At 43.3% G+C, this 15,814-nt stretch overlaps 1 protein-coding gene across 5 annotated transcripts in view; it reads right to left on the bottom strand.

Annotated features, from left to right (window-relative positions):
* Nucleotides 1–15,814, bottom strand: part of lig3 (ligase III, DNA, ATP-dependent) — a 131,427-nt gene that overhangs the window by 23,750 nt on the left and 91,863 nt on the right. For 4 of the 5 annotated variants that reach the window (XR_011348698.1, XM_069910904.1, XM_069910906.1 and 1 more), the window contains exons 13-19: nt 15,197–15,274; nt 14,217–14,340; nt 11,811–11,953; nt 11,626–11,700; nt 11,265–11,411; nt 10,522–10,666; nt 3,492–3,583 (exon numbers count right to left, since the gene is read on the bottom strand). Coding sequence is in view for 4 of the 5 variants with exons in the window: in XM_069910904.1 (XP_069767005.1) it covers nt 3,492–3,583; nt 10,522–10,666; nt 11,265–11,411; nt 11,626–11,700; nt 11,811–11,953; nt 14,217–14,340; nt 15,197–15,274 (804 nt within the window). In the remaining variant the exon portion in view is untranslated. Of the gene's footprint in view, nt 1–3,491; nt 3,584–7,157; nt 7,323–10,521; nt 10,667–11,264; nt 11,412–11,625; nt 11,701–11,810; nt 11,954–14,216; nt 14,341–15,196; nt 15,275–15,814 lie in introns of those variants that run through there. The other variant, XM_069910907.1, reaches the window with a different exon arrangement.

Raw genomic sequence — 15,814 nt, 5'->3', positions numbered from 1 at the left:
ACAAATCTGAATTAAAGACGGACTTAAGTAACGGAACTAGTTTTTAAACCCAGGGACTGCCTGTACACATTAAAAATATAACATGCACGATACACTTTAGCTTTTGTCTGCTGCATGGCAAAGCGTTGCCATGAACATTGCCCATCAATGGGACAAAGAGAATCAGGAGAGTCCCTTCAGAGTCACTGAGTGTCCATGGATTTGCCTCCAGCGCTCCCACAGCCTCTGCAGCCGCACAGAGCCCGGTTGGATCCACTGACGACCCGAGATTCAGATCCAAACCTCCAACATGATCAGGCAGTGCCCAAGGCCCTTTGGGAGCCCTTCTTGTCCTCTGCACCCTCTGGAATCCCGGCTGCGATACCTGGTTCCCATCAGCCAGTTCTCAGGAGCCCATGCAGGTCCCCCAACAGTGTCGCCCACAGCCTGAGTCACTGTTCTGTTGGGTTGTCTCCTCAGTTTCTCGTTCTCAACAGGGGGTGTTCTCCTTTTTTTGGTGCCCTGCAACAGTCTGCTGTTCCCCCAGAGTTTGCAACCCCTTGTGGCTGGCTCCTGAGCACAAACACCACCATCCTAGACACAGACCCATAGATGCAGGATTTCAAAACATCAACTCCTTTAACAGGCCGTTTAAAACGTGTACAAAGTCACCAGCATTAGTTATCCCACTTTTACTCTCCCCACATCCCCATTAACTTATTGGCAATCTGGTTAAGAAGAGGTGTATAGCAGGTATAAGCAATGAGGAGTAAATGAGGCACTAGAAGGGTATAGAAAATGCAAGAAAATGCTATCTTAAGAGTAAAAGGATAGCAAGGGACAAAATTGGTCCCCTAAAAGATCAGAGTCGTCATCTATGTTTGGAGCCTCATGAGATGGGGAAATCTTAAAACAGTTTTTTCGCATCGGGAAACTGGCACGAGGTACAAGGAAGGAAGGGAAACAAGCAGTAGTGACATGGAGTATAGAGAGATTGAAGAGGAGGAGGTGCTTGCTGCCCTACAGTGAATACGGGTAGATAAATCCCCCATGCCTGACCTATTTCCTCGGGCCTTGAGGGAGATGAGTGCAGAAATTTCAGGGGCCAGAGGATTGGAGGGCAGCTCATATTGCTCCATTGTCTAAAAAAAAGGGTCCAAAATTAAACCAGGAAAATACAGGCTGGCGAGTCAGATGTCAGTAGTGGGTAAACTATTGGAGGGTGTTCAGAGAGAACGGATACACAAATATTTGTACAGCCAAGGGCTGATTAAGGATAATTAGCATAGCTTTATGTGTGGTAGGCTGTTTTTAAACGAATCTTGTAGAGTTTTTCTATGTTATCAAAAAAGTAGATGAAGAAAAGGCTGTGGTTGCTGTCTATATGGACTTGAGTAAGGCCTTTGACAATGTCCCACATGGGAGGTTAGTTCAGAAGGTTCAGACACTAGGCATCCATGGCAAGGTTGTAAACTGGATTGGAAATTGGCTGAATGGAAGGAGACAAACTGGTAGTGGATGATAGTTTCCCAGACTGGAGGCCTGTGATCCTTGGTGTGCCTCAGGGATCAGTGCTGGGGTCAATATTAATGATCTAGATGTCCCTGCAGACTGGTGGTAGATGATAGTTTCCCAGACTGGAGGCCTGTGATCCTTGGTGTGCCTCAGGGATCAGTGCTGGGGTCAATATTAATGATCTAGATGTCCCTGCAGACTGGTGGTAGATGATAGTTTCCCAGACTGGAGGCCTGTGATCATTGGTGTGCTTCAGGGATCAGTGCTGGGACCAATATTAATGATCTGGATGTCCCTGCAAATGTCCCTGCAGACTGGTAGTGGATGATAGTTTCCCAGACTGGAGGCCGGTAATCATTGGTGTGCCTCAGGGATCAGGATGATAATGATGACACGAAGATTGGGGACAGCGAGGAAGATTTGCAGAGGGATCTGGACCAACTGGTAAAATGAGCAGGTGGAATTTAATTCAGACAAATGCAAGTTGTAGCATTTTGGAAGGACAAACCAGGGTAGGGGATATACAGTAAAGGGTATGGCACTGAGGAGTGCAGAGGAACAAAGGGATCTGGGAATACATCCATAATTCCCTGAAAGTGGCATCACAGATGCATAGAGTTGTAAAGAAAGTTTTTGGCATCTTGGCCTTCGTAAATCAAAGTACTGAGTACAGGAATTGGGATGTTATGGTGAGGTTAGACATTGTTGAGATAAAATTTGGAGTATTACGTCTAGTTCTGGTCACCAAACTACAGTGCCGAGAAGATTCCCTAGGATGTTGCCAGGTCTTTAGGATTTGAGTTACAGGGAAATATTAACCAGGTCAGGACTTTATTCCTTGGAGCATAGAAGAATGAGAGGAGATTTGATAAAGGTTTACAAAATAAAGTAAATGCAAGGCGGCTCTTTCCACTTAGATTAGGAGAGATAAATAAGAGAGGACATTGCTTTAGGGTGAAAGGGGAAAGGTTTAGGAGGAACTTCTTCACTCAGAGAGTGGTGGGGTGTGGAACGAGCTGCCATTTGACATGGTAAATGTGGCCTCACTCTTAACTTTTAAGAATAAATTGGATAGATATATGGATGGGAGAGGTATGGAGGATTATGAATGGTAAGTGGGACTAACGGAGTGATGTTTCAGCACAAACTAAAGGGCCAAATGGCCTGTTTTCTGTGCTGTAGTGTTCTACAGCCCAACATTCTCACTCACACCAACATATTAGAGCAATTTAGAGTGACCAATTATCCTACCAACCACCACATCTTTGAAACATGGAAGGTACCCAGAGCACCTGGAGGAACCCAAAGGGAGAGCATGCAAACTCCACACACTCACAGCACCTAAAGCCAAGACTGATCCAGGGTTTCTGGAGTTGAAAGGCAGCACCACTACGAGATGTGATATCCCTCTTATTGAAGAATGTGTATTTTTTTTAATTATGACAAACCATGGATAAAAATGGTAACAGGGTGCCACTTTGAGTCCTCCACTCAAAGCTGATTTGCCATGTTCTCCTCAAGTCCACCAAGTCATACTGGATGGAAAACTACAGAAATGGGTGAAACATTTTAAAAAAAATAGGCAGACCAAACACTTTGTTCCAAAGGTAAACTCCAAATTTCCTAACATTATGGCAGAACTATAGAACACTACAGGACAGAATACAGGCCATTCGGACCTTCTAGTCTATGCCAAAGCATCGTTCCGCTAGTCCCATAAATCTGAATTGTTTTCAGCATTCGCAAAAAAAAACAAAACCATCAACAGGTTAGGGAGCATCTGTGATGACAGTTAAAGTTTTAATGGTTGGGCTAATGACTTTTCATCAGAACTGGAGAGATATAGGCATTTTTAAATATGATACTGCAATAGCTGGTGTTCAAAATGTGGAATCACAGGTAATGCCCACTTGTCACAACAAAGCACCCAGGCAGAGTCTGGTAAAATCCATAATGCACAGGAGAAAATAGTTTGTGAAGCAGCAAAGGGGCTTTACCTTCTTTGCATTGCACTCTTCTGCTGGGAATTTTCTCTTCATCCCCTTTCCTGTTGAATGTTCAGGCGGCGATTTTAAGAAGGCTCTGTTACCTAAAACAGTTTAGATATATTAACAAGCCTATTTTTAAAAAATGTCTTTTGAAGTCTGTGCAGATATTATAGTTAAGTACAAGTTTTCATTGAGGGGACAAGAAGCTGGAAAACAACTTGTCAGGTAGCATCCAAGGATAGATGTGGTCAGTCAACTTTGCTTATTAGGGCCTTTTAACGAAGACTGAAATAAGAAAGGGTAATGTGTATTGGACTGGAAGTGAGAGAGCTGAAGAGATAGGCAGAGGGAGAGACCAGTGTGGCTGGGGGGAGGGGGGGGTGGGGGGGTGGAGGGAAGGGCATGAGAGAAAAAAAGTCCTTATTTGACAATGTTGTAATGGAGAGGCAGCATCCACCGAGTGGCGCTGATGCGCTCCTGTTCAGAGGACACACTACCTGCCAATCAAGGTAAAAGACTCACCCCAAGCCATCAAGGTAACCCTTGCGATTGGCCCACCTAAATCAGCAGGTGCTACAGTCCAGGCACCCCACCTAGACTCAACCCTGACCTTCACCCAATTGGCCCAGGTGAATCATCTCAGTTCACCCCTGCAGAGCCCCTGTACTTGGCCTCAGCAACCATCGGGACCCACACTAACAGTTACGATTGGCCCCCCAGCTTTGCCCCCAGAACAATAAAGGACCATGTGCCCCCTTGTTCTGCCTCTTTGGACTCCTCCTCCACTGGGTTGGGGTGAGTCTCGAGGCTAGGTTGCAGAGCCGTGTCCGTACCGGTCAAGGGGTTGGGGGCACGTAATATCACCTTGATCTGATTGTTGAACGTGTATGCTCTCATAGCATCCCCAGTTTCTGTCGCTTTCCCCCTCGTCATTCGAAAGTGTATATTTACCCACTGCTCTCCATTGCAGGCAAAATCTTCACTAGGATTCTCCTAAATAGAATAATATCTAGTGTCGCCGAGAATGTTCTCCCAGAATCACAGTGCGGCTTTCGCGCAAACAGAGGAACTACTGACATGGTCTTTGCCCTCAGACAGCTCCAAGAAAAGTGCAGAGAACAAAACAAAGGACTCTACATCACCTTTGTTGACCTCACCAAAGCCTTCAACACCGTGAGCAGGAAAGGGCTTTGGCAAATACTAGAGCGCCTCGGATGCCGCCCAAAGTTCCTCAACATGGTTATCCAACTGCACGAAAACCAACAATGTCAGGTCAGATACAGCAATGAGCTCTCTGAACCATTCTCCATTAACAATGGCGTGAAGCAAGGCTGCGTTCTCGCACCAACCCTCTTTTCAATCTTCTTCAGCATGATGCTGAAACAAGCCATGAAAGACCTCAACAATGAAGACACTGTTTACATCCGGAACCGCACGGATGGCAGTCTCTTCAATCTGAGGCGCCTGCAACCTCACACCAAGACACAAGAGCAACTTGTCCGTGAACTACTCTTTGCAGACGATGCCATTTTGGTTGCCCATTCAGAGCCAGCTCTTCAGCGCTTGACGTCCTGTTTTGCGGAAACTGCCAAAATGTTTGGCCTGGAAGTCAGCCTGAAGAAAACTGAGGTCCTCCGTCAGCCAGCTCCCCACCATAACTACCAGCCCCCCCACATCTCCATCGGGCACACAGAACTCAAAACGGTCAACCAGTTTACCTATCTCGGCTGCACCATTTTATTGGATGCAAGGATCAACAACGAGATAGACAACAGACTCGCCAAGGCAAATAGCGCCTTTGGAAGACTACACAAAAGAGTCTGGAAAAACAACCAACTGAAGAAACCCACAAAGATCAGCGTGTACAGAGCCGTTGTCATACCCACACTCCTGTTCGGCTCCAAATCACGGGTCCTCTACTGGCATCACCTACGGCTCCTAGAACGCTTCCACCAGCGTTGTCTCCGCTCCATCCTCAACATTCATTGGAGCGACCTCATCCCTAACATCGAAGTACTCGAGATGGCAGAGGCCGACAGCATCGAATCCACGCTGCTGAAGATCCAACTGCGCTGGGTAGGTCACGTCTCCAGAATGGAGGACCATTGCCTTCCCAAGATTGTGTTATATGGCGAGCTCTCCACTGGCCACCGAGACAGAGATGCACCAAAGAAGAGGTAGAAGGACTGCCTAAAGAAATCTCTTGGTGCCTGCCCCATTGACCACCGCCAGTGGGCTGATATCGCCTCAAACCGTGCATCTTGGCGCCTCACAGTTCGGCGGGAAGCAACCTCCTTTGAAGAAGACCGCAGAGCCCACCTCACTGACAAAAGACAAAGGAGGAAAAGCCCAACACCCAACCCCAACCCACCAATTTTCCCTTGCAACCGCTGCAACCGTGTCTGCCTGTCCCGCATCGGACTTGTCAGCCACAAACGAGCCTGCAGCTGACGTGGACATTACCCCTCCATAAATCTTCGTCTGCGAAGCCAAGCCAAAGAAGAAAGAAAATTGTGTATGTGTAAAAATTTGCTTGACATATCGAGCCTGTTGTCTCAATTCCATGCCTGAAATAAACATGTGCTTTGTACCTGCACTTTGGTCTGGTTCTTAACCTGTGGGACTGACACGAACCTGAACAACAAGTGTTTTACATGGAGGGGAGAGGATTGGAGGACTATGGACCAGGTGCTGGTCAGTGGGACTAGGAGGGTGGGGATTTGTTCCGGCATGGACTAGTAGGGCCAAACTGGCCTGTTCTGTGTTGTATATGGTTATATGCTATTGGCTGTCGAGGAGGAAAGGTTTGTTCAAGTTTACATTTAGATTCACCCTGGCAATGGAGGGAGCAAAGGATAGATAGGTCTGTGCAGGAGTGATGGAGGGAGTTCAAATAAACAGCAACTGGGAGTTCTTGGATACACAGTGAGAGCATAGGTGTTTGGTGAAGTGATTGCCCAATCTACCATTAGTGTCATTGTTGTAGCCAGTCACAGAATGCATTGAATGCAGCAAGTTATATGACGTGCATATAAAGCTCTGCTTCACATGGTTGGTCTGTGAGCAGCCCTGGATGGAGATGGGAGGAGGGGCGGGGGGCTGGAATACGTGGGGAACGTAACAGAAAATGCTGAAGGGGGGTGAAAAGAAGAACGGACTAAGGAGTTTCGGAGAGATTGATCCCTGCAAAAGGCGGAGAAGGGTGGTGAAGGGAAGTCGTAGCTGTTGATGGGATCATGTTGAAGTTGGCGGATGTGACAGGTATGGAGATTAGTAAAGTCAAAAGTAAGGACTGAGGGAATTGTGTCTTTGGTCTGCCTAGGGAGGAGTGGGGGGGGGGGGGGGGAAAAGAAATTGGGGTGGAAAAAGATTTTTTTCTTGAAAGACCCCCATCCCAAGAACAGATGTGGGGGAGAAACAGCTCCTTACAAGAGGCAATGTGAGGAGCAACAATCCAATCCAATATAAGTGCCTGCAGTTTCTGTGTTTCTAGGTTTCATTAGATTTCCATATCAGGTGTAAGTTAGAACAATTATGTGCAAGTGCAGGCCATACAGATAGATAACGAGATTGGTAAATATCAGCCAATAAAGCAAGGGGTCAGACAAGGTTGTGTTCTATCACCAGACCAGTTTTCCCTGTACAGTGAAAACATCGTGACCATACAATACCTACCTCGAATAAGTATAGAATACATATCAACAACCTAATAGCCTGAATGTGCCCGAGATTGTCTGATCTTGGAAGCCAAGTAGGCTCTGGACTTGGAGGGGAGACCGCCTAGGAACACCAAGCGTTGTAGGTTTCTGTGAGGGGCACTGGACAAAGTGGCGACTCTGCCTTATGGTAGACAAAAGTTAAAGAATTTCATGAATGTTACATCCTAAATGTAGTATTACATGATAATAATGGAACCTTTAACCTCTGCTATGCAGATGATGCAGTACTGATAGCAAACAGTGAAGTAAATTTACAGAAATTAATATCTACCATCAACACAGAGAGTGAAAGACTTGGCCTAACTTTAAAAAGAAAACTGAAGTAATGGTATTATGAACTGCGCGTAACCAGTGTTTAATTTTAAAATACAAATTTTATTTCTAATTCTTAAACTATAGTCTTAACTTTTAAACTAACTTTAACACTATATCTATTCACAGCTATGCACAAATGTCTAGTATATGATATGTAGGTGTGTGATATACACAAACCACTACTGTCAGGCCAAAATCTAGAAAGTGACTTCAAAGTCAGTCTTTCAAATTCACTGTTGAAGCGTAGCCCTTTGAAAATGTGATGCCCACAATCACAGTGAAAATCCCATTTACTAAAATAGGAGCTCGGAATAATGGTAATATCAAAGAAACCTGATATTCCAAATTGTAGGATCGTATTGGGAAATGAAATCCTGAAACAAGTTCACAACTTGGATCATGGGTAACATCTGATGGCAAATGTGAAATACACATAAAAGCAAGAATAGTTATGGGCAGCATTTAAAGAAATGAGAAACATCCTAATGAACAAGAAAATAGCAATCGACATCCGCCTTTGAACTCTCAGCTGCTACATTCTTCCTATATTGATGTATGGCTGCGAATCATAGACCATCAGAAATGCAGTGGAAAAAAAATCAATGCAGCACAGATGTGGTTTTCAGAAGAATGCTATGCATATCACATATGGACAGGATAACAATGAAGTTCTACAGAGAACAAAAACAAAATGTACATTACTTAAAAGAATCAGAAAACAATCAAAGTTCTTTGGACACATCATACAAAGGGATACATGAAAACATTTAGCTACAAGTGGAAAGCTGGAAGGAGAAAGCAGAAGAGGCAGAAGAGACACACACCCCCACACCCACCCCCCCACACACACACACACACACCCACCCACCCACCCACACCCACAAGAATGCAGATCCATGATGTTGTCCTGCTCTAATTTACTAGGTTCTTCCTGATGATACTTGACCTGTTGAGTTCCTCCAGCATTTTCTGTGTTCCAGTTGTCTCACTTCACTGGGTGGCATAATACTCATTATTTTGATGCCAACGAGAAGGGGTTTTATTGAATATCAGTAATAATATTAGATACAGGCTATAATTTAAAGACCGTGTGGTACCAAGGAAGGCAACGAATGGGAGAGGTGCTTCACTGGCAGAAACGTTGACTTTACGTTAAGATGTTAAACTGAAGCCCTGAGTGAACCCAAAAGATCTCATGGGTAAAATTTAGAGGAGCAGGCAAGTTCTTTTCCTTGTTTGAGCAATATTATTTCTTCACCAAATAATGAAAAGATCTACCCATAAACTCCATGACTGTTTCTGAAATCTTGCAGGTCCAAAATGACTGCTACATTTCCTCCACTACTATCTTTCTTTTCTTTGGCTTGGCTTCACGAACGAAGATTTATGGAGGGGTATGTCCACGTCTGCTGTAGGCTCGTTGGTGACTGACAAGACTGATGCGGGACAGGCAGGCACGGTTGCAGCGGTTGCAAGGGAAAATTGGTGGGTTGGGGTTGGGTGTTGGGCTTTTCCTCCTTTGTCTTTTGTCAGTGAGGTGGGCTCTGCGGTCTTCTTCAAAGGAGGTTGCTTCCCGCCGAACTGTGAGGCGCCAAGATGCACGGTTTGAGGCGATATCAGCCCACTGGCGGTGGTCAATGTGGCAGGCACCAAGAGATTTCTTTAGGCAGTCCTTGTACCTCTTCTTTGGTGCACGTCTGTCACGGTGGCCAGTGGAGAGCTCGCCATATAACACGATCTTGGGAAGGCGATGGTCCTCCATTCTGGAGACGTGACCTACCCAGCGCAGTTGGATCTTCAGCAGCGTGGATTAAATGTTGTCGGCCTCTGCCATCTCGAGTACTTCGATGTTGGAGATGAAGTCACTCCAATGAATGTGGAGGATGGAGCGGAGACAGCGCTGATGGAAGCGTTCTAGGAGCCGTAGGTGATGCCAGTAGAGGACCCATGATTCGGAGTCGAACAGGAGCGTGGGTATGACAACGGCTCTGTACACGCTGATCTTTGTGTGCTTCATCAGTTGGTTGCTTTTCCAGACTCTTTTGTGTAGTCTTCCAAAGGCGCTATTTGCCTTGGCGAGTCTGTTGTCTATCTCATTGTCGATCCTTGCATCTGATGATATGGTGCAGCCGAGATATGTAAACTGGTTGACCGTTTTGAGTTCTGTGTGCCCGATGGAGATGTGGGGGGGCTGGTAGTCATGGTGGGGAGCTGGCTGATGGAGGACCTCAGTTTTCTTCAGGCTGACTTCCAGGCCGAACACTTTGGCAGTTTCCGCAAAACAGGACGTCAAGCGCTGAAGAGCTGGCTCTGAATGGGCAACTAAAGCGGCATCGTCTGCAAAGAGTAGTTCACGGACAAGTTGCTCTTGTGTCTTGGTGTGAGGTTGCAGGCGCCTCAGATTGAAGAGACTGCCATCCGTGCGGTACCGGATGTAAACAGCGTCCTCCACTACTACAGTGCTACATTAAAACTAGATGTGAAGCATCACTCTAACAGGCCACAAAAAACTCTATGTTCACGCACATTATTTTACATACTTTTTAAAAAATCAAACTTCCAATAACTGCTTGAATCTCCCAATCTGTTCCTGTATATTCGAGGGAAGGCCAGTTAACCGAAGGAAGTACGCCAATTTCACAAAATCTGTGTGGAATTTTCAGGTTCTCACTGTGACAACGTGGTTTGTCTCAGGGTGTTCCAGTTTCCTCCCGCAGGCCAAAGGTACAATGGCTACTAGGTGAATTAACTCAGGTAACTTGTCTCTCGTGCCCAGCAGAGGAAGCAGAATGGGACATGTGGGGAATAATATCGAATTAGTTTAAGATTAATGATCAACAATGACGTGGTAGGATGACTGGTCTGTCTCCATGATGTATGATTCTATTAAGTAATATCTTTCTGCCCATTGGACTAGACTCAACCCAAAATCCTGTCCCAAGCCAAAACAAATTCCAACCTACCACTCATTTCCCAAACACTTCAAGTTTTCAATATTTCCTCACCTCCACTGCTCTTACTTTTCTTCCCAGATGATTTGGAAGAAGGATTTGATCCATGTGGGGTTTGCTTCGATGGTACATCATCATCTTTCTCCAAAACTGCCACAATATCAGTATTTTCATTCATTTTGGAAGCTCTGTACAAGTCCTGAAAGGACACATTCATAGAAGAAAGGCAAAAGAAAACGTATAAACATTTGATTAACAGATTGCCATTAATGAACCATGGTAATCCTTGAAATAAAATGCAAAACAACGATGACAGAAATTTAAAATGGAGCTAAAAATGCTGCTAAAACATCTTTTTTCCTCTGCAGATGCTGCCCAAGTTCCTCCAGTAGATACTTTTTAGTTCCACATTCCAGCATCTGCAGGCTCCAGTGTTTATGAAGATAAAGCTATCCACATCAATATCGGATAGCAGAATGCCCAAGTAAATAGCTGGCCCAAGATTTTCACTGCTCGGAGCTCGAGCAGGTTTTCAACCACTACAGAATTTCCAGCTTCCAATGTACATGAACAGTAATGCCAATCCCATCACTAGCCCACTACAAATCCCACTTGGACCATCTCTGTCGACGTGTGTGAATGCAAGTGACCTGAAAGACCACATTCCGATAGTACTCAACATGGTCCAGCAACATTTTACCAAACTTCCCAGGACTTTTCACTTGTATCCCACTTCCATATCAATCTCCACCTCCTCATTCAAACATATTGTATCAGTCACCTGCACAATTATGTACCTTGAGTTGAACGAGGTTAGTTGCAGTTTCCCAGTCTTTATCATCACGGATCCGGGTGCATCGCGGGAACCGGATTGATATCCCATCTGCAGAATGGGCCTCTGATTTGGAGAATTCTGCTCCTGTGATTTCCCAAACTGGAGCTTTCTGAGAGAGAAAGAAAGAAAGAAAATCAAAACATAAATATGTGAACCTCAAGAGGAATACAAATTGCCCAAAAAAGTTTTATGAATCTGCCCACAGGGAAAAAAAATCCTCAGGACATTTTGACAAATTAGTGAAAGGAAGAGATGGCCCCTTCAAAGCATCATTCCTTTACAGCATATATGACTACAGTCAACATGGTGGCTTAGTAACTCACCTTTGGATCTCGAACAATAAAGTCAGGAATATAGTTCTTGCTCACATTTAGCCAACTTGGCACCTTGCTAGGATCCTGCACCAAGAGAATTATAATCAAGAAATAATCTAGATATACCATTTTAATTAGTTAAAATATTTCTAAAACAGAGCAAAGTCATGCAAGCAACAGAAATATCGTATTACCTTGCTTATTTTCACCATGTCAAGTTCACGCTGCAACCGGGCTAGTGTTGCATCATCATGGCCACCTCCACATTTAGTCACAGTGCACCACTGGGAAGTATTGGGATCATGGCAGCCCATCAAGAAGATAGACATCATTCCACCTGAAACAAATCCAAGGAACCCATAAACTCCATATAACCATTTACAGAGCGGAAACAGGCCACGTCGGCCTTTCAAGTCCGCACCGGTTCACTAGAAAAACTCCACTAGCTCAAACCTCCTGCTATATGAGGGGGATAAACAGAGCAAATGTAGACAGGCCTTTCCCACTGAAGGTCAGCGAGACATGGATCAAGGGTGAAAGTTTAGGGGGAACATGAGGGGGAATGAGGAATGTTTAATGGCTCTTGGATTGTACTCATTGGAGTATATAAGAATGAGAGGGGATCTCAGATCCTCATCTACCCACAGACCTAAACAATCTATGCAATTTAAGAAAACCAAGGCTAAAATTTAGGCTTTGTATGAACTACTCATGTTAATTGAACTATTTATGGTATTGATTTTCACCACCCGTCTGCAACAAAATATGTCACCCTTCGTCTCTGGAATGCATGCAAGGCACTTCCACAAGGATGAAGCCCAGAAATAGAGCTGACCCAAACTGACAAGGAAACCTTATGGCTCCTTTTCTGGTTTATCTCTTGACAGAAAAAAAAACTACAAGGACTTGGAAAGATAAAGAAAGGAGCTGCCATCTAGGGTGGGATGAGTTTGCTGTGGTAACTTATGCCTCAGCATTGTTCCACTGAAAGAACTCAAAGCCCAAAACATCATGGCTACATCAGCAGCTGAGAAGGCAACAAAATGAAAAAGGTTTATCGGGACAGAGTTTCAATTTAATGCCAATGAAAGGTATTGCAGATAGATAATCTTTCAGACTACAGGCAATCTATCTTCCCGTTATCTGTCAATTTAATTGTCCATCCCTCTCACTTTTTGATTGGAGACCTCCTACACTACAAGCCCAAAACAAGCCTGAGAAACACCACTATATTTTCCATCTGGGCATACCGCAGCCTTTGATACCCAATGAATTTAAAATCCTCAGTTAACTCTTATTTGTATCAGAACTAGGAGTTCCGTTGAAAGGTCATCCGCAATGCAATTCTGTTTTGCTTCTTGCACTGACAGTGCCTGATCTCATGTGCATACCCAACGTGGTCCTTGTGTGTTCAGATTAAACAATGACCCCCAACCCCTTACATTTAACTTGCCCTTTTATTTGCCTCTCCCCCAACCCCTTAATTCATTAATTAACCAGACAACTTTTGGGGCCACCTGTGCAACCCATGACCTCACTAAATCAGTGATTCTTTTGTTCTGTTCATCTCTCCTTGGCCTCTCACCCTCTTCAACAAATCTCACATTTTCTTGCCTTCCTTGGTCTTCAAATATTTGTCTTTCCACAAACTCTGCTAAGTGTTTATAATATTTCCTGTTGATTTTTCTAAATTTCCAGTCTCAACAGTTTGCTGGAATCACAACGGGTGCAAGATTGGAAGGACAATAGCAAGAAAATCTCTATTCCGCAAACTAAGCTTCAAAGTAGCTGACAAATTTCAAGATTAATTTCCACTTGGACAAAAATCGTGCTCATAGTTGTTGTAGTTTAACAAATATTATTTCTTCCCCGCTGCCATCAGATTCAATGAACCAAAGACACTGGCTGACTTTCATGCATGCATTTTTATTTTTATTTTCTTTATAATAATGTTGTAAGATGGTGATAATATGAATGTTTACACTATGATACTGCCACAAGACACCATAGTTCACGACAACAAATTCTGATGATTTGCTATAAACTATATATATTATATTGACATCCTGATCATAGAATAAGTATTGGATGTCCCAGATCTCTGTTGAATTTGTAAATTTCTACCCAGGCAGTGAGGCGCTGTTGGAAAGGATTCTACTAATACAAATTCATGCAGTTGAGGAAAATATGTTGATCAACTCGTGATCAATATAAAGTCACTATTGCCAGAGTCCTTAAATGGAGATTTTAGGTCATCTGTGATGGCCACCAGAATTTCTGTAGTGTTCTATGGTTCTAAGCTTCAAACCTAACAATTCAAAATAATTACCATTTGACTGAGCATCATTCTTTTAATTAAACTCCAACTCAAAGCTGTTGGTGGGCTGGGTTGAAGGAAACTACCCACTTTGGTCAGAAGTCAGTAGGAAGGCACCATTAGTTTGCTCAAAATTAACAAAAATAACATGTATGGGGGGGGGAGGAGAAAACACATTCATAGCACAAAAGATTATTATTCAAGATAGAATATCCCTGACCTGCCAATTATTCCAGCATTTTTCGCTTTTATTCGTCTTATTTCGTGAAAGTGTTGCCATTACCTTTATTCCCTTGCCCATAGAATGCTCCCAGTACAACAAGGTCTGCAGTATCAGCCATCGCCCCTTCATTGAGATAGTCTTTTTTGACTTTTAGCCAATGACGTTTGCCTGGTTCATAGAGACTCTAAATACACATGCAAAAAGATGCTCAGTGGCCTTCAAAACACTTGTACAGGACAGCTGAAATAATGAATTAACAGTTCAAAAGAGAGAACAATTTTAAACTTAACAATTGTCAACTTTATTTCAAAATCTCTCAAATGCTTGTTATAGTTCATTGAAGGCACAACAGCCACCATGCTTCCAGCTGCCATTATGTCCAGAGAAATGGTGTTTTGTAATGTTGTTTATGTACAGTCAATGAGAATTTGCTCTACTGTCCTCAAACTCAGAGTATTTTAATTTTAGTTTAAAAATGACAACTATTATGAATTTATTAAAGGAAATCACATTTGAATGACATGACTGAATGGTTAAGAATTTGATAAATTGCCACATAACAAACATTGGCAAAAGTAAGGCCAAAGGAATAATAGCCACGTGCATACAAAATTCATCAAGGAACAAAAAAAAACATTGTGCAGTGGTGACCAAGTGGTTTTCAATTAGAGAAAAACGTACGCAGTGGTGTGATTCTGACATCTAAAGCATGTTCAAAGTCTGCAGTTGACAAAGAACTGGAAGGGGATAAACAAGAGTGAAAAGGCACCTGGAAATAAGCACAAATAAGAGTGTATCCAGGAAAACAAGCCAAATACTGGGAAATAGGACTGCCCAGAATGCCAACTTAGTCAGCATGGATGAACTGGGCCAAAAGGCCCGTTCTATATTGAATGATTATTCAAAAATAGTGCAGATTATGAACACAATTATTTTGAGACCACTATCCACAGATATAACACCTATCTGCAAACTTCACAATTTCAAGGATACAAAAAAAAAGACAATTACTACAGATTTCCACAGAGACAAATTCTCACCTTAATGTCTTTCAGTACCAGTCCTTCCAGTCCCTCTTTGATAACTCTATTGATCATTTCTCCCAGATCAGAGGCCTTCTGGAAAAACAGGTTTGAAGATACTAAGTCAGTAAAATTAACACTGCTTTATCAAAGAAGCCAAAACAAAAAGCTAAAAATCCTCATGTCATGGAGCATTTGTGGATAAAGGACTGTAATAGGAATTCTTAATTCAGTTTTGTTCCCCACAGATGTTGACTTACCAGGTTTATTTGCCATTTTCAGTTTTTCAAATTTCACATGGCAAGCTCAGATAAATCTTACAATATTCATTATATATTTTAATAGCAATATTTGTTTCAAGAGTAGGGTTTATGAGTTTTCTCTCTGACAAAATTAGATTAACAGCCCAGATTTCAGAATGAAACCATCACTGAATCAGAATTTCTTGTCATGAACACATGAATTGAAATTCATTATTTTGTGGCAGCATTACAGGTGCAAAAATAGTTATAAATTACATTTTAAAAACAAGTGCAAAACAGGGGAAAAGCAAGGTTTGTTCTCCATTCAGAAATCTGATGGCAGAGAGGAAGAAGGTGTTTTTGAACCATTGGGTATTCGATTTCAGGCTCCTGT

Source organism: Narcine bancroftii, chromosome 14 (genome assembly GCF_036971445.1).
Source record: "Narcine bancroftii isolate sNarBan1 chromosome 14, sNarBan1.hap1, whole genome shotgun sequence".
Lineage (NCBI taxonomy): Eukaryota > Metazoa > Chordata > Chondrichthyes > Torpediniformes > Narcinidae > Narcine > Narcine bancroftii.
The sequence above is the reverse complement of the archived record's forward strand: the minus strand, read 5'-3'. Positions and strand labels throughout refer to the sequence as shown.